Raw genomic sequence first — 25,299 nt, 5'->3', positions numbered from 1 at the left:
TGTTGGCTGTGTGCACAAACCGCAGGGCTGCTTTTCTACATTCATTGCTGCCTTTCAAGTCTGCAGTCACTATGTGATGTTTAGAGACATTCAAGCGTTGCTTCTCAGTTGTTCTGCAACCCCCGGAAAATGTGAGCTTGTGCTCTGTACCTGAGCAGGATTGGCTCCAGGCCCCGCTCTCTATCCTCCTCCTATGCCAAAACCCTCAGGTGCTCAGGTAGCATGTATAAAGTCGAGCCTGTACAGTCCTCTTGTGTAATTTAAGGCACACTAGAGTACTTATAATCCCGGTTACAATATACACGTACTGCATAAACGGCTGTTGTGGAGATGGGGGGGGGCTGTATGTTCAGTACAGGTGCTACCCCCAACTCTGAATATTTTAGTTGCATTCTTGGTTAGATTTGTGGGGGCAGAACCTGCAGCGGGCTGACTGTACCTTGCAAAGTTGCTCTCTGTTTTAGCTCATTTTCTTCTCCATTCTCCTCCTTTATTCCACTGGTTTCTGAATTTACATGGAACTTTATTAGCCAAATATTGCAATACAATTCATGCTATCCAGTTTGCCCACTTGCATGCACAGCTCTGTGCTTTTGTATATTCACAGTTACACAATATAGCATCCTCACCAGTGTAGGACATTTTCATTTTGTATATTCACAGTTACACAATATAGCATCCTCACCAGTGTAGGACATTTTCATTTTGTCTCCCCACAAGAAACCCTGCTGTCCACTTGTCCACTAGCAGTAGTTACCTCCCGTTTCCTCTGGCGCTGGCAACCATCAGTCCACTCTGTTTCCTATGCATGAGCCTATTCTGGACATTGCACAGAATGGGAATTGTTTTCTGACTTTTTTCACTTGGAATAATGTTTTCAAGGTTCAGCCTACACTGGATCATTAGAAGCAGAGCATCCTTTTCTATGGCCTAATAGCGTTCTGTTGCATTAAATATGCCCCATCTTCCTTGTCCACCGAGCGGTTGGCAGATGTTTGGGTTGCTTCGCTTGGGCCATTTTGAACCCTTGGGTACTTGATTCGTTGGTCTTGAACACTCACCTGGAGTGGCATTGCTGGGTCATGTGGAACCCAGAGAGCAAACACGAGTGTTTGTTTCTCTGTGTCCTCATCCACACTTGGCAAAGCGACGTCTGCCCTCTAGTATAACCACCAGGTGGTACGGCATGTCGCTTATGTTCTCCTTGAAATTGCGAGTAAATAAAAGAAGCAGTGGTTTACAAAAGTAAACTTCAGACAAAGATTTATCTGTGAACTTTCAGATATGTTTTATAACGTAATTGAAAGTTATATTTGGCTTTCCGCCCTCGGTGCCACCCACCAGGCAGCTGCAAGCACAGTACCACTGCGGTTTTTCTCCTCCTGGCAGGTTGCTCGGAGGCTTTCTGTGTCCATTGCCACTCCAAGACTCAGGATGGGGCATTTCAGAGTAGACCCGGAAAGTTTTAAAACTTTCCCATTCACTAAGAATGATTCTTTCAATGCACCTGCCTTTCAGCATCTTCAGACAACTGTGTCCTTCCTCGGGGACCTAAACTGCCTTGAAGCAAGGCTAAGGTGACACAACTGAGAGGGAAGCCAGAGCGTGCTGTCGTGCGGCTAGCATTGGAATCTGATTTCCACTGTGGCTGGGACCTCCTGCCCTCACCCTCCTGGTGGTCTGGAGCACTTGGTCCTTGACCAAGCAACAGGTCCTTGTCCCATGACAGCTGCTGGCTGACCTGGAGTTTCGAAAGAATATATTTACTCATTTCAAACTCATCTTTACCAAGAGGATGTTGTATATGATAGAATAAACACAAGGATATAGTTTTCATCATGATTGATAAACTTAAAACAATATATAACTAAATACTTAGAATTTTGTAAGTGATTTAAATGTTTTCCCCTGCATTCATAGGAACGTTTCTTGATATCATATAGACTAGAAGCAAAGGTGAGTGCTTGCCTAGTTCTAGTGGGAATATAAATAGTCTCATTCCCTGTAGTCTTTAGAAATAGGAGTACCATTTAACCTAATTAATTTCATAGCTATAAGACTGTGGTAGTAGTTTTATATTAGCTTCATGTAAGATCTTTACTTGATCTCGCCGATGTCTCAGATGTGTTAGGAGAAAACAACCCCATGCATGGCACCATTAGGAAAGTCAGCAGAAGTGACACAGAATTCTTCTGGACTGCATGTTGACTTTGGGGCCCTCAGCTCAGATCATAGGGTTGCCTTTGGCTCGCTCACTATCCCTTCCCAGGTACTACTAGATTATTTTAGGGCTTATCTATGTCCACTCAAACATTTGCTGATACTGACATAAGGGAAAGGCATTGGTGAGAAAAATGTGACTCCAAGAATCCCTCCTGCCAGGCATAGGGAACCAGGAATGCTGTACTTGATTCTCTTCCAAGTTGGGATGGCATCTTAAGATAGATTATCGATGTTTTAGCTATGACTTGGCAGGAAGGCACATGACTTTAAAGAATCTATATTTCAGATCTCCATCTCACAGTAGGTGCTTTACTCACTGGAGCATCTGTTTCCCTAACAATTCTGCTTTCTAATCCCACAAATTGAACAGGATAGCAAGCAGTCTCCCTCTGAGCTGCATCCCCAGCCCATACTAGACGTTAGTACTAATAGCTCTCAGTAACCAAAATTTGTTTAGGATTCCAGCCATCTTTAAGAAAATTTAGTAGCTGGGAGTGGTAGCACATCCCAGCAATCAGGAGGCTTAGGCAGGTGGCCCCTGTGAGTTGGAGGCCAGCCTGTTCTGATTAGTAAGTTCAAGGACAGCCAGGGCTACATAATGGTACCTCAAAGAGAGAGAGAGAGAGATTGTTAACATATAATACACAGAGATTTACATAAAACAATCTAAGTATTTATAATCCAATAAACTGTAAGGTTCACTGCACTAGGCAATGACTAAAAGGTAGGACTAGTTCTTGACTCCATTCAGCATTCACAGTGGTAGGCTGTGGTTAAGGCAGTTCAGATAGACATCAGGAGCATGTTCGAATGTTTGTGGGTGCCTTGGGAACACCGTTCTGCCCTTCAAACTGCATCACATCACATAGTCCCCACCAGGGGATGCAGAAACCATGAGGTCTTCGGTTGGCCTTGCTGCTGCCCCAGCTCCTTGAGTCGCGGCGTGACACCACAGCATGCATTGGTTCCTGTTTTGAGACTGGATAGTGGCATGCATTCTGCATTGCTTGATGGCCACTAACTTCAAATCCTACTTGAGGTTCTTTATATTTCACCTTTTTTGCTTAGAGAGTCACATTTTCTCAGAGCTTCTATTTATTTTCTTTAGGTCTAGGATATTGTGGGCAATTTAAAGTACAGGGATAAGATTTGTGTTTGCGGGGAAAACCAGATTTATTTAGGTCATAAAAGATAATTCTGTAATTACATTCCAGAAACATAACATCACTTTAGTGTTTTTCTTGGCCAGGCCTGACATCATGCGCTTTCTCCTGCAACTTTCTGTTGGGTTTCATAAACTTACACCTCTCATTTGAGAAATCTGTTTTGTAGCCTACTTTGCATATAAAGATTGACTAAAGTGTGGTCTACATATTAGTGAAGTGAGTGCCTTGCCATCTTAGCCAGCGTCTGATGTAGAGGTGGACTGTTGTCCCATCTGCACTGTGGCAGTGGATGGAAACGCCCACCAATACAGCAGAGAGTATTCAGTCAGCCCCCTCAAGGCCTTCACACCGAGCAGGATAAAAATCGAGAGCAGTGGTAATGTGTTCTTAAACAGGCTGTTCCACTCCGTTTCATTTCATGGAAACCAATTGCTAAGTTTTATTTTCTGCCTAGTTTAAACTGTTATCGGTCCAACATGACATTTTCTTCTCCGGTGACCCCCTCTAGGTGCTGGGTTTTTTTTTCTTTCAGCAGAACCCATGATGAGATCCAGGAGCAAGGAGCCAGCAGCGGCCCCTGATGACAGCAGGATGAGAGGGACAGGAAGAGGGTGGTTTTGTAATGGGTTTTTTCACCCCAAAGACTGAAGTAAAGACGCAAGATTAACATACATCTGTTTTTATTTATGTGTGTGTATGTCTATATGTGCGTGTGATGTCTTCTAGGGTGAACTTGAACGGCAGCTTTTACAAGCAAATCCAATTCTGGAGTCATTTGGAAATGCGAAGACTGTGAAAAATGATAACTCATCTCGCTTTGTAAGTTGAAGAGCCCCCAAAAACTTGGACTTCCTCGGGTTTCTCATGAAATGTCTACTATGATTTGAGCAAATGAATTGATTTTTCTTTTTAGATTTCAAGAAAGGCTAAATTGATAAATGTTGAATTACTTCTAGTAGCCACATATGAAAGTAATTGTAGTGTATTTCAGTTCATATGTTTTTATAAGGACACATAATTGCATAAGAACTCTTTGCCTTTGCCAGTTATTCTATTATGGGATTGGCATAGATAGTGGTGTGCTGGCTAGTTTTATGTCAACTTCACATTTAGTCATCTGAGAGGACAGAGCCTCAGTTGAGAAAAAGCCCCCATAAGACTGTGCTGAAGGCAAGCCTGTAGGGTATTTTCTTAATTAGTGATTGATGGGGGGGACCCAGCCCATTGTGGGTATTGCCATTCCTAGGCTGGTGGATCTGGGTTCTATAAGAAAGGAGGTTGAGCAAGCTGTGAGGAAGGAGCAATCCTTAACCGCTGGGCCATCTCCAGCCATTGGAGAGGGTGTGGTGTGCTGTTGGTATCTATTGGGTAGAGGTCAGAGATGCTGGTAAGCATCCCATAATACACAGCACAGTTCCCACAACAGAACTACCTGGCCCCAAATGTCAGTTATGCCAAAGTTGAAATTTTCTACTCTTGAATGTGCATGCAGATTATAGGTCAAACCATGAGTGTTAGTACTCATGAGTTTATTGTAAAGTATACATGAGGGTGCTGGTTGGTTTTGTCAATTTGACACAAGCTAGTGTCACCTGAGTACAGGGAAGAGGAATTGCTCTTCTTAGATTGGTCTGTGGGTGTGTCTACAGGCATTTCCTTGATTAGTGATGGGTTGATGTGGGAGGGCCCAGCCCACTTGGAGTGGTGTCATTCCTTGGAAGGTAGGCTTAAGAAAGCAAGCTGACTAAGCCAGTAAACAACAGCCTTCCATGGTCTGCTTCAGTTCCCGCCTGCAGGTTTCTGCCTGAGTGATTAAGGCAGTATTCTTAGATATAACCCTCATTCAGCCAAAAGACAAAGGTATTTCCGAGTTGTCCACGTTTTTTGTATAGTATTGGGGATTTCCTTTTTTATTTGTTTTCAGTTTCTTAGGCATAGTTTAGTAGTTTTCCGCTAGTATCATAAGGTGTTAGCTACACAGCACTAAAACAGGTATCTGATTTTAGTCATTTCAAAAAATTATTATGTAATTAATTTCACTGATTGAATACAGTTCAGTTAAGATACCCTTTCCATATTCCTCTGTGGGTGTTTACTTTGGTTCTCGGAGGACTTGAAAGTAACCAGTGATCATGATTTAGTTTTAAATTTGAGTATTGGTTTATTGTGAAGTTCAATTAAATATTAAGCATCTATTCTTTGCCAAGCAATTCTGCTGTTGAATTGGTATCTCTGTGAACGTCTTCTAAAGCTCTAAAGTTTAGCAAACTCTAAATGAAATTTTATCTTCTTTTGGAATTTGTTCCCTTGTGTCTTACATTGAATCAAACAGTTGCTTAAGCTTAAAGCAAAATAAAAACAGCAAAAACCTGGGAAATTAAAATACCTAGGAATTCAGGTCTTTTTGCTTGGCCCATACCCCAGCTAATAGTGAATCCAGTTGGTTAACCCTCCAGAGTGTGTTTGAGCTCTGCCCACGCTACTCCCAGCTCCCCGGCTGTCAGAACGCCATCTGAGAAGTTCTCTGTCATCCCTGCTGGCAACCTGAATATTTCCCTCCCAGCTCACGGCAGCCAGTAATTACACTCCATCTTCTCACCACAGTCAGGAGCCAATTACTTTGATTGCCATCCCTCCCGTGAGAATGCGAGAGCTCAGCCTGGAGGAACCTTGCCTGCCTTGTTCCCCACCGTGCCCTTGGTTCCGGCACTGTGCCTCACAATATAAGCAGATATATTTATAGGATCCATTTAATCAAAATGCCACTAAATGCCAGTGACACTCTAGGCCTGGGGAATGTTTCATTGGGCAAACCAGAGTCCTGCCCCGTAGGACTTACCTTCATTTTCCTTTAAACATTAATATTCTCGGTGATGTGCCATATCGTGTAGTGTTTACTCTGTGTTGCAGCCTAACAATGTGTACGTTCCTGTTTTAGGACTGTGGTTGCATTTGTCCCCATAGACAGGCCAAGTCTTGGGTTAGGACTGGGGTCATCCTGAATGTGATTTAATGTTAAAAGATGAACTGTGTGTGCATGGTGAGATTTCACGCAGATGAACTGTGTGTGCACAGTGAGATTTCACGCAGATGAGCTGTGTGTGCACAGTGAGATCTCATGCAGATGAACTGTGTATGCACGGTGAGATTTCACGCAGATGAACTGTGTGTGCACAGTGAGATTTCACGCAGATGAGCTGTGTGTGCACAGTGAGATCTCATGCAGATGAACTGTGTATGCACGGTGAGATTTCACACAGATGAACTGTGTGTGCACGGTGAGATCTCACACAGATGAACTGTGTGTGCACAGTGAGATCTCACACAGATGAGCTGTGTGCACAGAGAGCTCACGTAGATGAGCTGTGTGCACAGTGAGATCTCAGGCAGATGAGCTGTGTGCACAGTGAGATCTCATGTGGTCACTGTTTACAAGCCACGTGTGTGCAGTGAGAATATTTGAGACTATAAACTCCGTGAGCTTTAGGAGCCATTTGGTTCCATTTCTTTGATCTGATATAGCCGGCTAATTTCCTGAGGACTATCTTTTCTTCTAAAGATGCTAGCATGTGGTTTGCGTTAAGGGATTCTTCAGGAGAGCATTACCCGTATGAAAATAATCATCCACAGTTAGGCCAGTCCTGTTTATGAGAAGTGAGATGCATTCCAGATGGAAGCGATTTATAGACAACGGCTTTCTCATAATGAAACTTTGAAACAGGGCTTGGGCTTGACATGGTTGTTTGAAGCCGCAGACAGATCTCTCAGAAAGCTATTATTTCTTTATTAATTGTGTTCTGCTGCTAACCAACCTGAGCCAGTTTGACAGTTCGCAGCTCTGCTGTCCCCTCTGGTAGATAATTAGCCCCCAGGAGTCAGAGCAAGGGAGTCTCTCCCTGATTTGATTCTTGGATTGCAATGAAATGAAGTCACAGGTTCACACCTTCGCATGTAATACAAACATTAGAAAGCCCTGAATGCTCTGACCAAAGCTGTCCCTGGAAGGTCACCTGTAGCTCATGGGACCGTATCTGAGATGAAGTACAGTCTGTGCCCTTGGATTCCCAGATCAGCCGCTGCATGCACTCTCAGCCTTTTCGAACCACGACTTCTGTGGAGCTCCACGTGCCAGACCTGGGCTGCCTGGAGTCTTGACATCTTCTTCACACCCAGGTAGAGTGGGCATTTTTAGTTAGGTTGGTCCTTAACTCCTCACACAGCTCGTGCTATTCTGGTAGTTTCTGATAATAATTACATTAAGTAACAGGCCACTTGGTTCACATGCAAACTCATTTTAGTAACAGCAAAGCTTCTGGAGTGGTTTAGAGATTAGGATAATTGAAACATTTGAGGTGGCCATCTGGCCTTTGGATTAAACCCTAGCCACTACTCCTCGGATGACCTTTCTTTTGTTTAAGGAAAATGGCTGCTCCAGAGAATGGAATTTAAAATGGAGTACGTGTACATCACGATCCACGCTCAGGTGTTTAAAGTAAAACATGGCTCACGCATGATCGAGTTACGTGCCAAACTAGCAAAGGGAAAATAATTACAAAGTATAAAACAAACTGCCTTTCCCTGAAGTGGCTGCTAACTAATAATCCGTTATGCTTAATAACTCCAGGTGCTTGATAGCCACTCCGGAAAAGTTCCCGGAGGTTTGTCCGCTCAGGACAAATGTTAACTAAACAAGATAATGACATTTTCTTTATGGAGTTAAGAGGGGCAAGCTGGCCTGTGAAGATGAGATTCCTAACGACTTGTGTTTTAAGGCTGGGGTGTAGTTTAGCGTTTAGGCCTTAAGCTAGGGGGAAGTGCTTCTCATGGAGACAGAGTTCCAGGTTTCTGTTTAGAATACTCTGAAAAGGCATTTCCCACAGGCCACATGCAGCCTAGGATCTCTGACTGCTAGGCAGAGGACGGTCATATTCATGGCCCTTTCCTTTGGCTTTTTATTTTAATTGGTGAGATTCTGGTTGACCTGAGGGGGACTTGATGGGGGACGGGGAGGGAAATGGGAGGCGGTGGCGGGGAGGAGGCAGAAATCCTTAATAAATAAATAAATTTTAAAAAAATAAATACAGTTCAAAAAAAAAAAACAAAACTGGGCACGATGTCACAGTCCTGTGTTCCCACTGCAGAAAAGTGGGCAGGATATTGGCGGTCCTGCCTTCCCATAAAAAAAAAAAAAAAAGAAGAAGTACCACAGTCTGAACTTTATGGAGGGGAGGGTATGTTTAGCATGGTTTTTTTCACTTAATAGTTAAGAGATAGAGGACCCACATAAAACTAAGACTCTTGTTTCTCGGTTTAGTCTGGATTTATGTTTCTCTAGAAACATTCCCCACCTGAGTTCTTGGCAGCCTCACCTGAACAATGGTACATCTGCTGGCCTGCTTTTCACCTAATTTGACAAGATATTCAACGTTAAGGGAAATTTAAGTTTTGGATTATTTGAGGATATTCAGTAAAATGTTGCGTTTTGAAATTTCACTTTTATCACATTGTTAAGAGTCTATGCATGACCGCCATTTGGCTTAAGATTGTTGTTTTATGTTTTTGAGATAGAGTCGATTCTAGGACTTTGACGGTTACCTTTGTGCTGGTTTTAGAAAGGCTAGTTCCTTTTGAGGGGAAGTGGAGAAGGCATAGGGGAGGAGGCATTCGCGCTCCCTCCTTCCTTCACCCCTGTGTCCCTACCTCTCTGGAGTCCCGCCTCTGACTCTGCTTGGCTCTTTACCTTCACCCCAAGGACCGTTCTTGGCCCCCACTGCAATGGCAGAGAGACTGTGGACCCAGTTAGGAAAAGGAAGCTGAGCTAGGGAACTGATGAGGGACTGGAGCACTCATGATGGGAATGCCATTGTTGACCTGAGTAGGTACCTGAATAGCTAAATTATTTTAAAAGAGTCTCTTGTAGATTAACGGTTATGAAAGCCAAAACCTGAATTTTCTTCCATTTCTCTTTGGAGTCTGATATCCTTTCTCTAGTCACCCATTTCCTCGTCCCTAAAAATCTGTTTTCTATATTGAGCTGTATCACTGTTACCCTCCAGTTCCACCCACCATTATCCTAAAGTGCATGATTTCATTCTTCTTTCTGCTCAGATCAAACTCCACTGTGTGTACATATGCACACAACTCCACTGTGTGTACATATCTGCACACAGCTCCACTGTATGTACATATCTGCACACAGCTCCACTGTATGTACATATGCACACAACTCCACTGTGTGTACGTATCTGCACACAACTCCACTGTATGTACATATGCACACAACTCCACTGTGTGTACGTATCTGCACACAACTCCACTGTGTGTACATATGCACACAACTCCACTGTATGTACATATGCACACAACTCCACTGTATGTACATATCTGCACACAACTCCACTGTATGTACATATCTGCACACAGCTCCACTGTATGTACGTATCTGCACACAACTCCACTGTGTGTACATATCTGCACACAGCTCCACTGTGTGTACATATCTGCACACAACTCCACTGTGTGTACATATCTGCACACAACTCCACTGTATGTACATATCTGCACACAGCTCCACTGTATGTACATATCTGCACACAGCTCCACTGTATGTACATATCTGCACACAACTCCACTGTGTGTACATATGCACACAACTCCACTGTATGTACATATGCACACAACTCCACTGTATGTACATATCTGCACACAACTCCACTGTATGTACATATCTGCACACAGCTCCACTGTATGTACGTATCTGCACACAACTCCACTGTGTGTACATATCTGCACACAGCTCCACTGTGTGTACATATCTGCACACAACTCCACTGTGTGTACATATCTGCACACAGCTCCACTGTGTGTACGTATCTGCACACAACTCCACTGTGTGTACATATCTGCACACAGCTCCACTGTGTGTACATATCTGCACACAACTCCACTGTGTGTACATATCTGCACACAACTCCACTGTGTGTACATATCTGCACACAACTCCACTGTGTGTACATATCTGCACACAACTCCACTGTGTGTACATATGCACACAACTCCACTGTATGTACATATCTGCACACAGCTCCACTCTATGTACGTATCTGCACACAACCCCACTGTGTGTACATATCTGCACACAGCTCCACTGTGTGTACATATCTGCACACAACTCCACTGTGTGTACATATCTGCACACAGCTCCACTGTATGTTCGTATCTGCACACAGCTCCACTGTATGTACATATGCACACAACTCCACTGTGTGTACATATCTGCACACAACTCCACTGTGTGTACATATGCACACAACTCCACTGTATGTACATATCTGCACACAACTCCACTGTGTGTACGTATCTGCACACAGCTCCACTGTATGTACGTATCTGCACACAGCTCCACTGTATGTACATATGCACACAACTCCACTGTATGTACATATGCACACAACTCCATTGTGTGTACATATCTGCACACAGCTCCACTGTGTGTACATATCTGCACACAGCCCCACTGTGTGTACATATCTGCACACAGCTCCACTGTGTGTACATATCTGCACACAGCTCCACTGTATGTACATATCTGCACACAACTCCACTGTGTGTACATATCTGCACACAACTCCACTGTATGTACATATCTGCACACAGCCCCACTGTATGTACGTATCTGCACACAACTCCACTGTGTGTACGTATCTGCACACAACTCCACTGTGTGTACATATCTGCACACAGCCCCACTGTGTGTACGTATCTGCACACAGCTCCACTGTGTGTACGTATCTGCACACAGCTCCACTGTGTGTACGTATCTGCACACAGCCCCACTGTGTGTACATATCTGCACACAGCTCCACTGTTGTACGTATCTGCACACAGCTCCACTATGTGTACGTATCTGCACACAGCTCCGCTGTATGTACGTATCTGCACACAACTCCACTGTATGTACATATCTGCACACAACTCCACTGTGTGTACGTATCTGCACACAGCTCCACTGTATGTAAGTATCTGCACACAACTCCACTGTGTGTACGTATCTGCACACAACTCCACTGTATGTACATATGCACACAACTCCACTGTATGTACATATGCACACAACTCCACTGTGTGTACATATCTGCACACAGCTCCACTGTGTGTACATATCTGCACACAGCCCCACTGTGTGTACGTATCTGCACACAACTCCACTGTGTGTACGTATCTGCACACAGCCCCACTGTGTGTACATATCTGCACACAGCTCCACTGTGTGTACATATCTGCACACAGCTCCACTGTGTGTACATATCTGCACACAGCTCCACTGTGTGTACATATCTGCACACAGCCCCACTGTGTGTACGTAACTGCACACAACTCCATTATGTGTACGTATCTGCACACAGCCCCACTGTGTGTACATATCTGCACACAGCTCCACTGTGTGTACATATCTGCACACAGCTCCACTGTATGTACCTATCTGCACACAACTCCACTGTGTGTACATATCTGCACACAACTCCATTGTATGTACATATCTGCACACAGCTCCACTGTATGTACGTATCTGCACACAGCTCCACTGTATGTACGTATCTGCACACAACTCCACTGTGTGTACGTATCTGCACACAACTCCACTGTATGTACATATGCACTCAGCTCCACTGTGTGTACATATCTGCACACAGCTCCACTGTATGTACATATCTGCACACAGCTCCACTGTATGTACGTATCTGCACACAACTCCACTGTATGTACATATCTGCACACAACTCCACTGTATGTACATATGCACACAACTCCACTGTGTGTACATATCTGCACACAGCCCCACTGTGTGTACGTATCTGCACACAACTCCACTGTATGTACATATGCACACAACTCCACTGTGTGTACGTATCTGCACACAACTCCACTGTATGTACATATGCACACAACTCCATTGTATGTACATATGCACACAGCTCCACTGTGTGTACGTATCTGCACACAACTCCACTGTATGTACATATCTGCACACAGCTCCACTGTATGTACATATGCACACAGCTCCACTGTGTGTACATATCTGCACACAACTCCACTGTGTGTACATATGTACACAACTCCACTGTGTGTACATATCTGCACACAACTCCACTGTGTGTACGTATCTGCACACAACTCCACTGTATGTACATATCTGCACACAACTCCACTGTGTGTACGTATCTGCACACAACTCCACTGTATGTACATATCTGCACACAGCTCCACTGTATGTACATATGCACACAGCTCCACTGTGTGTACATATCTGCACACAGCTCCACTGTGTGTACATATCTGCACACAACTCCACTATGTGTACATATCTGCACACAATTCCACTGTGTGTACGTATCTGCACACAACTCCACTGTATGTACGTATCTGCACACAACTCCACTGTATGTACATATCTGCACACAACTCCACTGTATGTACATATCTGCACACAACTCCACTGTGTGTACGTATCTGCACACAACTCCACTGTATGTACATATCTGCACACAACTCCACTGTGTGTACATATCTGCACACAGCTCCACTGTATGTACATATGCACACAACTCCACTGTATGTACATATGCACTCAGCTCCACTGTGTGTACATATCTGCACACAGCTCCAATGTGTGTACGTATCTGCACACAGCTCCACTGTATGTACATATCTGCACACAGCTCCACTGTATGTACATATCTCCACACAACTCCACTGTGTGTACGTATCTGCACACAACTCCACTGTATGTACATATCTGCACACAACTCCACTGTGTGTACGTATCTGCACACAACTCCATTGTATGTACATATCTGCACACAACTCCACTGTGTGTACGTATCTGCACACAACTCCACTGTATGTACATATCTGCACACAACTCCACTGTGTGTACATATCTGCACACAGCTCCACTGTATGTACATATGCACTCAGCTCCACTGTGTGTACATATCTGCACACAGCTCCAATGTGTGTACGTATCTGCACACAGCTCCACTGTATGTACATATCTGCACACAGCTCCACTGTATGTACATATCTGCACACAGCTCCACTGTATGTACATATCTCCACACAACTCCACTGTGTGTACGTATCTGCACACAACTCCACTGTATGTACGTATCTGCACACAACTCCACTGTATGTACATATCTGCACACAACTCCACTGTGTGTACGTATCTGCACACAACTCCACTGTGTGTACATATCTGCACACAACTCCACTGTGTGTACATATCTGCACACAACTCCACTGTATGTACATATCTGCACACAACTCCACTGTGTGTACATATCTGCACACAGCTCCACTGTATGTACATATGCACACAACTCCACTGTATGTACATATGCACTCAGCTCCACTGTGTGTACATATCTGCACACAGCTCCAATGTGTGTACGTATCTGCACACAGCTCCACTGTATGTACATATCTGCACACAGCTCCACTGTATGTACATATCTGCACACAACTCCACTGTATGTACATATGCACACAACTCCACTGTGTGTACGTATCTGCACACAACTCCACTGTGTGTACATATCTGCACACAGCTCCACTGTGTGTACGTATCTGCACACAACTCCACTGTATGTACATATGCACACAACTCCACTGTATGTACATATGCACACAACTCCATTGTATGTACATATGCACACAGCTCCACTGTGTGTACGTATCTGCACACAACTCCACTGTGTGTACATATCTGCACACAACTCCACTGTATGTACATATCTGCACACAACTCCACTGTATGTACATATCTGCACACAGCCCCACTGTGTGTACGTATCTGCACACAACTCCACTGTGTGTACGTATCTGCACACAACTCCACTGTGTGTACATATCTGCACACAGCTCCACTGTATGTACATATGCACACAGCTCCACTGTGTGTACATATGCACACAACTCCACTGTATGTACATATCTGCACACAGCTCCACTGTGTGTACATATCTGCACACAGCTCCACTGTATGTACATATCTGCACACAGCTCCACTGTGTGTACATATCTGCACACAGCTCCACTGTATGTACATATGCACACAACTCCATTGTGTGTACATATCTGCACACAGCCCCACTGTGTGTACATATCTGCACACAACTCCACTGTATGTACATATCTGCACACAGCTCCACTGTATGTACATATGCACACAGCTCCACTGTATGTACATATGCACACAGCTCCACTGTATGGACATATCTGCACACAACTCCACTGTGTATACATATCTGCACACAACTCCACTGTATGTACATATGCACACAACTCCACTGTATGTACATATCTGCACACAGCTCCACTGTTTGTACATATAATTTCACTGTATGTATATATGCACACTACCGTATGTACATATGCACATGACTCCACTGTGTGTATGTTTCTACACATGATTTCACTGTATGTACATATATACATAACTCCATGGTATGTACATATCTACACATACATCTATTGACAGGCACCTAGGCTGACTCCATGTCCCGACCTTGTGAATGCCATCATGATAAGCACGGGTATGAAGGTGTTCCTTGTGGACCAGCTTCGTTTTCTTATGGTGTGTACCCGGGCCATATGTAGCGACTCCTGGTCATTCTGAAGAAGCTGGACCTATCGTTAGGAGGTTAATCCTTACCTGTTCCTCCTTTTGGGGGGCAGATAGAAAATGATGAGTGGAGCTTGCATGACTTGCTGATTAGCATTTCCTTGTAGCCAGGACCTGACAACATCCTGGTTGCTCCTATCTGATTCTCTGACGATCACACTTATTTCCTGCGTGCAAATTGATAGAACGTTCTAAGTAGGTGTTTAGTTTCATAACTTGTTTTGTCGCTGGTTATAAGCTTGTCTAGATTTCTTTTTAATAGTTGTCTTTTGTCTTAATCGTCTGTTTGCTCATATTTCTTATCTGTTGCAACAAGATTTAAAATAAAAATTTAAAAAAATAAAAAGAAGTTGGTGTAAGCTGTAAGCTAGTGTTACTGGATATAATGTATTTATGACTGGACTGTTTTCTTAAGTAGGAAATAGGTGATACTGATTATCTTGATGAACCTTCCTGCAGTGTTTAAACAAGAGGCTTGAGGACTATTTGCTTGGGCAGTTCTGGCAATGTGTTGTGGCCTTGGAATAAAAGCATTGTCTTTTGACTACTGTCTCTTAAAATAGCAAGTCTTAATTAATTCAGTGAGCTATTGTGTGGCTGGAACAGCTGTTGAAAATTTATGGAGAATTTGAACCCACTTTTATAACATCAGGACCCAATTTTAGTTTCTGAAGGTTTTGAACCATTAACTATCCATATGGAGTAATGGTTTAACTTTATTCTTTCTTGCAGTGCGGACGGGGGGAATCTTCCCAGGAACAAAGACAAAATAAACTTATCTTTAAAAATGGAACCAAATGCGCTGTCTTGTAATTAGCATATGGATCACTGGACCGTTTTCTAAATCTTAGAAGCAGATGGAATGTTAGTGATCTTATTCTGTGTTGAAACATTGTGTTGTTTCATCATCCAAGGAATTGGATCATTGTTATTAAGTACTATCAGCTATGTTAAAGAGATGAAAATCACAGTTGGAGATGGAGCCAGTTGATGGCATGCTTGCTTAGCATGTTCAAGACCCTGAGTTCAAGCCCCAGCACCCCATGCCTGAAGTTTAAAATTATAAGAATACTGGGATTGGAGCTTGGAAAGATAGTTCAGTGGTTAAGAGCACTTGCTGTTCTTCTAGAGGACCCGAGTTTGGTTCCTAGTTCCCATGTCCGGTGGCTCATAACAACCTGTAACTCCAGTTCCTAAGAATCTGATAGCTTCTGTTGGCTTCTCTGGACTCTTGCATACATGTGGTACACATAAACTCATGTAGTAGACACACACATATACAAATAAATAATAAAAAGAATAATGGGATTGCCTGGGAGACTTTAACTTGGCGTATGTCTTAGTTACGGTTCCGTTGCTGTGAGCAGACACCATGACCGAGGCAGCTAATAGAAAGCATTTAGTTGAGGGCTTGCTTGTCAGAGGGTGAATCAGTATGTGAGAAAGTGTGAAAGAAGGCTAGACATGCCTTTTGTAAGCCACTTTAACTTTCTGGAAAACTATTGAAAACCCAGAAGTCTGTCTTGTATGTCCTTGTATATAAATGTATGTGATAAGGCTCACCGTGAACCAAAGCCAAAGGCAACTGTATATATGCGATTTATATGGCAACTAATCAAAGCCTTTTCCATTTCCCCCCAGGATTTAGAAGCAGCTCCCTCAGGGGAGGGCCTCTGAGACCCCACTGATGGAAATTAGTGGTATTTTCACCAGTGTCAGTACTTCCTAACAGTTCTAGAATAAGCCCTTCCCAGTCATTGCTCATGTTCCGGTTTTAGCGAGTATTTAATTTGGCCTTTTATATCTTATAAATATAGTAAGCTGCAGTCAGGTTTATCTTAGTCCCGCCTCTCTTGTTTTCATCCTGTCTTTGCTAGTTTGGGTACTCAGTGTAATAATAACTATCAAAGAATTATGAAACAATCCCTGTTTTCTCTTGCTCCAAATGTTTTTTTTCTTTTTTTTTCCTCCCCTACAAATGTTTTTGTCTGTCTGTTTGTGGTGGGTATGCTGGGGCGCAAACTGGGCCAACATTCTGTGACTGACCCTAGTCCCCAGCCCGTTCTCTCCTAAGGGTATATAAGGGGTCAAGTTGCTTCATGTTTATAAAACTGCTTAGCATTTTGGAAGAAATGTCCTGCCTTGCTGCTTTTTATAATTGGGCCTGCTCAAGTTTCCTCACTCTCCAGTTTTTCATGGATCTCTGTTCTCCTTCCATTTATAACTTCAGCCCGAACGGTTGGAGTCTAGCTTTGCTGTTCCTCTGAGATGCCTCCTGCCTCAGACTACTTAGGAGGACTTTCAAGTCCTAACTGGTAGGGAGGGGTTCATTCCTTTACTACTTTTCCGCCTTTTAAAATTTTACTAATCTTTTTCCTGTATGTGTATGTGCCGTGTGCATGGGTGCCGGTGGAAGCTAGAGCAGGGTACCAGGCCCCTGAAACTGGAGTTATGGGTGGTTGTGAGTCTGATGTGCCTTCTTAGAACCAAGCTCAGGGCCTCCGAGCAGTATTCTCCAGCTCATCTTATCCTTTCTTACCAGTTTCTAGATTTGTTATATCACAATGTAGGACAGTGGTCTATTCTACCGCTGCTCTTTTACATTGGTGAGGTTTTTCTTTGCCTTTGAGGAGGATATTGTCTTGTTCTGCTATGATACTTGGGTCCTCTGTATCCTTATTTATCTCAAGTTTTTTCTCTTTTCAGGGCAAGTTTATTCGGATCAACTTTGATGTAACTGGCTATATTGTTGGGGCCAACATTGAAACATGTATCCTTTTTCCAAAATAATGACTTCATTTTCCTGCAGCCTTGAGCAGCCATCTATCATCTCACACCTGGTGACATGGTGACACTTGCAGGTATTTTCAGTTACTGGTTACCAGCTACAAAATGGTGTGGATATTGTTGTTGTTGTTGTCAAAAGCAGGCCACAGAGACTGGAAAGATGGCTCAGAAGTTAGTAGCGCATGCTGCTCTTGCATGGGATGCTGATTTGGTTCCCAGCATCCATGTCAGGCAGCTCACAACTGCACGCAACTCCATTTCCAGGGGATCCGCTGCCCTCTTCTGTCCTCCATGGACATCTGCATACACATGGTGCACATAAACTCGCACAGGCCCCCACGAGTATTCATAAATATAAATGGCAGATCTTTAAAACCATGAGAGTCCCACACTCCGTGGTGTATGACTGGACAGCTGTGGTTGTTTGCCCTTGGTTTACCATATAATGATTCTGGCTGTGTCTCTGTTCAATGAGACAAGCCTAGAATTATAGATTTAAAGTAATTTAATAAAGTCATAACAAAGGCAGGATACAACAGATACATAGAGTAATCCTAAGATATACCATTGCATAGAATGGCCTGGTACAATGGGTACATATGACACAATTTACGGGGACTGGAAATATAGCTCAGTTGGTAGGATATTTGCCTAGCCCTAGATTTAGCCTTGTCACACACAAAATTACTGTTTGGTTAGTGAGCTAATAAGTAACAGTTATTGAGATAATAATCTCCAATGATGGAAATTCATTTGCTGTAAATGAAGGCTAGGTGGGAAAGTTCTGTGAATTAAGAATAGAATTTTGTACATTCAGAGCCAGGATGGGGATGATGATACAATGAACGCACCATTTAGCTCATTCATGGTCGTCTGTTAATAACACCATTCATCGTCCTGTGTCTCACCTAATGATGAGACCATGGTGGAGGTAGTCTAGCCAAAAATTCAGGCACCTTGCACTTACAGAATTAATTCATTTGGTAGCCCCAGGAAAGGAGGTTATCTGTTTGGAAAACAGTGAACCAGATTCCATGAGCAGCAGTGTGTCTGCGGACCCTCCGACACCGCAGCAGCATCTAAGCACTGTGCCGAGGGCCCAGCACGTCTCACACTGAGCTCTGCATTCGCAGACGGGTGTTCTTTGTCTCAAATTCAGGTGCTGCTTTCACGGAGTTCTGCGCTGGGGAGCCCAGGCAGGTGGATAGCTTCATGTTTTAGGCAATGGTCTCTCACGCTTCAGTGCAGGGAACAAAAGACCCAGTGGTCAGTGTAGCAATGATGCTGAGGCCCTTGGGAGACGAACCCCATGTGCAAAGATGGCGAGCCAGCACCTAGCACATGCAAGGGTTTTTAACAAGGGGAGTGTCCCAGGAACAGAATGGTCAGGCACATGTGTTCTGGGTCACACTGTGATGCTTAATCTTGATTGTCAGCTTAGTGGGATTTAGAATTACCATAGAAATAACTGTCTAGGCAGGCCTGCGAGGGACTGTCTCTTGCTGAGCTAAAGTGGCCGGTGCCGTCCGTGGGCAGAGGTCCTGGATCTTTCCTTGAGTTGCTTCTGTCCGGAACTGTGCCACAGCAATGAGAAGAGGAACACATACCAACTCTATTTTCAGCTCTTCATTCATTAACTGTCTCCTGGCTGCTTTCTCTGTGCCTGCTCCTTACTTGTAACCCTGTGATATCCTGATGTTAGACACTATCTACCTTAAGCAGCTCTATGTCACTTATGTTTGGTAGCTTCCTTCACATCCTGTGTAGTTATGTGAGCTTTTAACACAGTCCACAGCACCACGTGGTGGGTGGGGGAGCAATGGGGTTGAAGGAGACACCTGTAATCTTTTCAGTTCTGTCCCAAATCAGTGTGTCTAGAAAACTAATAAAAATCATAAGCTGCGTTATTTTTTGTTTAATACAGTTCTTTGTAACAAAGTTCATATATAGCCAAGAAAGAAAGTCGTGTGTAGACACTGCTGAAGTCCCCCTCTTAGGAATTAAATCCTTAACCTTCTCTGCTCAGACCTTCTGGAAAAGTCTCGTGCTGTTCGTCAAGCTAAAGATGAACGCACGTTTCATATCTTCTACCAGCTGCTGTCTGGAGCGGGGGAGCACCTCAAGTGTGAGTAGTGGGGTTCCTGCTCCTCTGCATTCAGTTACCTCCTCGATTGTTGCACTTAAGTGGCAGGTGTGTGCCTTTTGCCGTATTGGCCTTTGAAATTTTCTGTAAATGAAATTAGAATTGGGCGTGCTGGCACACACCCTTAATTTCAGTAGTTGAGAGGCAGAGGCCAGCAGATCTCTGTGAGTTCAAGGTCAGTCTGGTCTACATAGAGAGTTCAGGACCTCCAGGGATCAAGCGACCCTGTCTTAAATTAAATTAAAAGGCATCTTTGTATATGTTTCTGTTCCAACATTTACCATGGAAAATGGGGGAAGGTTTACTTAATAAAATGTAGAATAAAGCTTTCATTCCCTGACTTGCAACTAAACATAGACTGTATTCACACTAATACCAGAGTGAGTAGTGTGGGCGTTTGTTTATTGGTGTTTGTCACAAGGACTGGAAGCTTAGGGCTGGGCAGAGTAGAAAGTAAAATTTTTAAAAAATAAACATTTAATTTGAAAAGAACTTAAGCCAAGTGTGGTCTAACCTCAGCACTTAGGAGGCAGAGGCAAGTGGACCTCTCAGCATTTGAGGCCTCATTTACATAGTGAGTTTCAGGCCAGCCAAGGCTACATAGTGAGACCCTGTCTAGCTAAGGCAAGAATTTTGCTGACTCAGAAATACTACAAAGAGTTCAAGTGTTTTGTTCGCTGATCCTAGAGTCAACGTTTCTGCACAGTTGCTGTGTATATACTATGCAGCTTTACGGTAGATACCTGCTGCAATTAGACTTCCCTCACCTAGAATACTGTGAATACATGGAACTAGAACTAAGGAGGGAAGCCTGCGAGGGGTAAAACTCGGCAACACACAAAATACCAAAAAAAGAGAGACCAAACACTCAAGATGATACGTTTGAAAAGAATAAAATTTGGAGACTTTCATTTGCAGATAACTGGAATTAATCAAAACATTTTCAGGGTGTTGACAGAAGGTGTTGGGGGAGCAAACAATTCCTATAGAGGTTCGATGTGGATGACAGTTGTGTAGCTTGGTTGTTTGTGGGGCCCCTGGCAGTGGGACCAGGACCTTCCCTGTGGTGGGATGCCTCACCCAGCCTTGATGCAGGGGGAGGAACTTGGTCCTGCCTCAAAGTAATTTGACGTGCTTTGTTGACTCCCCTGGGAGGTCTGTCCCTTTCTGAACAGAGGAGGAGTGGATAGGGGGGCGGGGAGTAGACAGGAGGTGGGGGTGGGAGGGAACAGAGAAGGAAAGGGAAAGTGTGGTTGGTATGTAAAAGTAAATGAAAAAAAAATTATTAAAAAAAAAGTCCAATGTGATATAGTTAAGAATTGGGGAAAGGAGTGGCCCAGGGGACTTCTACAGAAGAGCAAGAGAGCCAATTACCTGTCAAGATAAAAATACAGAGTAAGGATTTCAAAGCTTTCATTCAAATGATGGTGAAAATATTTAAATCTGAAAATTTTACTTGCTTCTCAACTACAGTTTCAAATAAAAAATTGTACAAATCACTAATGCCAAATAGCAAAACAGAAAACAAACTGCAGAGGTGTTTGCATGTTCACATCTGTGTGTGTTCACACATGGTGTGAATTAGCAAGGAAAAGTGTGCCGCAGTGGGTTGATTCTCCTGATTCCCGGTGTCCACGGGTAGAGTGTTTCAGTCTGATGATGACCGTGAGCTGAACTTTATCCGTGTGTTTCCTTTTAGCTGACTTACTCCTGGAAGGTTTCAACAACTACAGGTTCCTGTCCAATGGCTATATCCCGATCCCTGGGCAGCAGGACAAGGATAACTTCCAGGAGACCATGGAAGCGATGCATATAATGGGCTTCTCCCACGAAGAGATCCTCTGTACGTGTCCTAAGACCCACTCCTCACTGTCAGAACTCTGTGCATTTGCCATAAATCCCCCAGATTAGAAAGTAACTGCGAAGCTAATGAGAACTGTCTGTATTTTATGAAACTCTGAAGAGTTACACGGAGCCAGTTTTTAGGACCAGATAAGTTGGAATGTGTCTCTGCTACATTTTGATGGTTTTTTTTCTTTCCATCAATATAAAGCAATGCTTAAAGTCGTGTCTTCAGTGCTGCAGTTCGGAAACATTTCCTTCAAAAAGGAGAGAAACACTGATCAGGCTTCCATGCCAGAAAACACAGGTAAGCTGACAAACGCTACTTTTGCTTGTTTCTGTGGACTGGGTGCTGAGGTAGAGTCTCACTATGGACTACAAGCTGGCCTTGGACTCTTACATCCTTCTGCCTTAGCCTCCTGATAACAGGGATGCAGTGTGTGCCATACTCATTGGGAGTCTAGATGTTCTAATGTGAAATTTTTCTGTTTCTAAATATTGAAAATAGATTTAAATAGACACTGGTCAGGAATGACAGTTTGTACACCAAGAGGATGTGGCTGCAGGTATTGGGATCTGCCAGGTTGTTTCTGAAGGGACATGAGCCTCTCTTGCCTAGGAGGTGTCACGGGGACATCCACAGTGCACATGATCAGTGAATGCTGACGTGAAGTCACACCGCCCACCCTCGAAATAGTCATTTTGGGATAGGAAGATGGCTCATTGGCGAAAATGTTTGCTCTATAAGCTATGTAATGGACCTGAGTTTCATTTGAGAACCCACCATAAAAAAGTCAGGAATGGGTCACAAACTTAGAATCAAGCAAGATGGACATGGACAGATCCCCGAGGCTCCCTGTCCACCAGCCCAGCCCAATCAGCAAGCTCTGAGCCAGTGAGAGACCTATCTTAAAAGTAAGGTGGACGCCACCTGAGTACCAACAGCCAGCAGTGCCCTGTACCTTCCACATGCGTGTGCATACATGTACACACACAGGAGCACAGACCTTCCCCCAAAAAAGCCCTTTTTGATAACCCACTTGAGGTTTGTTAGTGTTTAGTTCTCTGTGGCTCTGGAGGGACTGAATCAGTGTGTCACTCTCTTGTTTTGTTTTTGAGACAGGGTTTCTCTGGGTAGCCTTGGCTGCCCTGGGAACTCACTATATAAGCCAGGCTAGCCTCTAACTGCCTAACATCCATTTGCCTCTGCTTCTGAGTGTTGGGATTAAACGTGTGAGCCACCATACCTGGGCCATGGTCACCATTTCTTGATCAGGCTATGGACCATTTTCCTACAACTTTTGACCACTATGACCTTTCTGTGTGTCATTCAGTATAAAGTTAGATTAGCAGCAGGGCTCCATCCACCATGTGCCTCTCACCCAGTCACATCCAGCTTAGTGGAGTGATTGAAGACATGTTACAGGACAGTTGTTTGGCTTTGAGATCTTAACGTGAGCCATAGGTAGACAAAGTCACTCTTCTAGAAGGCCAGGAGGGCAAAGGCTTGCTATCTCTCACCAGTGGCCTGTTGATCCAGAAGAAAAGAAAGCATTTTTCACCAAACTTAAAGCTTTGTTGCACTTTAGGACTTGAGTTTCTAGAGTTTTCCTTTGCTTAAACGCCAATGATTGGCTCATGAGTAGACAAGGAGCATTTAGGGAACTTTGTCCCCGCAGTTGCACAGAAGCTCTGCCACCTGCTTGGGATGAACGTGATGGAGTTTACTCGGGCTATTCTCACCCCCCGGATCAAGGTTGGCCGAGACTACGTCCAGAAAGCCCAGACCAAAGAACAAGTGAGTCCACGGAAGACTGTGCTTTCGAATGCATGGCATGATAAACTGTGGGCATTTAGCTTCTGCTTGGCAGGCACCAAACTGAGTTAGTAAGAGCACATGGAATTACCTTGGCGTTAAATGCGTTTTGATTTTCCTGTAGTGATTTACTTTTTTAAATATATATACATATATGTGTGTGTGTGTGTGTGTATAGCAAATTTGATATGTCATCTCCAGTTGTCCCCTAACTGACAAATAATCTGGTAGACAGATCGTGTGTTTCATAGCAGCCAAACAAGGCCAAGGCTCCCACTGTGCTGTCTTACTGGGTGGCACAGCAGCGAGAACATAGGGGTCATATTTACTCTTTAGTTGTGATGGCTTTAAGGACATTAATAGCTTTGACTAAGAAGGTTGGAAGATGACCCACATCCCATCCCTCATCCCCCAAGGGCAAACTGCCAAGAAACCAGACCAATGAGAGATACTGTTGCCCAGGGCTCTAAGGCCAGGGGAGGGCTTTGCCCAAGAGCTAAAGTGATTAGCCACAATTCTCATTAAGTGCACTAATGCCCCTATTGAAATGTAACATTGAGATATAATTGAGCGGTAAATGCTGTTTGAAGTGTGAGTTCTGTGTAGCATTAAACGCCATACTATAGCTGCAAGTGTTAAGACCGCTTCCTGGATAAAGGTTGATATTTCTATTTACAGGCAGACTTTGCAGTGGAAGCACTGGCAAAAGCTACCTACGAGCGACTGTTTCGTTGGCTCGTTCACCGCATCAATAAAGCGCTGGATAGGACCAAACGCCAGGGAGCTTCTTTCATTGGGATCCTGGATATTGCTGGTTTTGAAATTTTTGAGGTATTCTTCATCTCCCTCCCTTTTGCCCGATTTTCTTTTTTGTTCGTTCTCCTAACAAATGTTATGGTTCGCTTATATATGCAGTTCAGGGCCTGGCAGTCAGAAATAAGCAGGTACATTCCGTGCTCTTTGATTAGAGCCCAACAGGAGACAGCAAATAACCACTCAGCTCCCAGGGTGAGAGAGTGCTATGATGCGGAGAGCTGGGCAGGCCCCTGGAGGCTGCACGCTCGCTCAGGAGCGTCTGAGTGGTGACAGGCATGCTTATTTGTGTGTGGTCAGAGTGCTGAGTGTGCTGTCTGAGGCCTTGAGATCTCCACGTGAGCATTCCGCAGTTAGACATTCCTGAAAGAAGCTGAAGATAGAGGATCCTGATAGGGTTCCGGATAGAGAGTCGGATATAAGGGAAAGTATTTATCAGAGTTAGAACTTGCTGGTACCCTCTTCTGGCAACCTCAGTTACTGCATGTATGTTGTCCATAGACATACATGCAGACACAAAAAATAAAAATACTTTTTAAAAAAGTGATGCCTTTTAACCTTTTTAGATATTGGTGAGGAGTTAACTTGATAGTTTAATTTGAGATATACTGAGGTAGGGGTTATAAACTCAATTAGTGAAAAATGAAGGGATTTTTAAGAAGAAACGGTGTTTTTTATATTCCATAGAGATTATAAATAACCTAAGAGTTGTAAAAGAAATACAGCTCACAGGTTGGCTCATATATGTTTAATTTTTATACTGAGGTTCATATATATATATAAAAGAAAGCATTTAACTAAGGGCTTGTTTACAGTTTCAGAG

At 43.7% G+C, this 25,299-nt stretch overlaps 1 protein-coding gene and 1 non-coding gene across 5 annotated transcripts in view; both read left to right on the top strand.

Moving 5' to 3' along the window:
- Myh10 (myosin heavy chain 10) overlaps positions 1 to 25,299 on the top strand; it is a 139,167-nt gene that overhangs the window by 57,993 nt on the left and 55,875 nt on the right. For all 4 annotated transcript variants that reach the window (XM_075992102.1, XM_075992101.1, XM_075992099.1 and 1 more), the window contains 7 exons: positions 4,116 to 4,208; positions 17,782 to 17,845; positions 19,889 to 19,987; positions 21,705 to 21,848; positions 22,059 to 22,154; positions 23,527 to 23,645; positions 24,342 to 24,494. In XM_075992102.1, the coding sequence (XP_075848217.1) occupies positions 4,116 to 4,208; positions 17,782 to 17,845; positions 19,889 to 19,987; positions 21,705 to 21,848; positions 22,059 to 22,154; positions 23,527 to 23,645; positions 24,342 to 24,494 (768 nt within the window). The remainder of the gene's footprint in view (positions 1 to 4,115; positions 4,209 to 17,781; positions 17,846 to 19,888; positions 19,988 to 21,704; positions 21,849 to 22,058; positions 22,155 to 23,526; positions 23,646 to 24,341; positions 24,495 to 25,299) is intronic.
- LOC142832028 (U8 small nucleolar RNA) lies at positions 15,084 to 15,219 on the top strand. The gene has a single exon (XR_012907122.1). It is a non-coding gene; the product is annotated as a U8 small nucleolar RNA (small nucleolar RNA).

Source organism: Microtus pennsylvanicus, chromosome 11 (assembly GCF_037038515.1).
Source record: "Microtus pennsylvanicus isolate mMicPen1 chromosome 11, mMicPen1.hap1, whole genome shotgun sequence".
Classification (NCBI taxonomy): Eukaryota; Metazoa; Chordata; class Mammalia; order Rodentia; family Cricetidae; genus Microtus; species Microtus pennsylvanicus.
The sequence above is the reverse complement of the archived record's forward strand: the minus strand, read 5'-3'. Positions and strand labels throughout refer to the sequence as shown.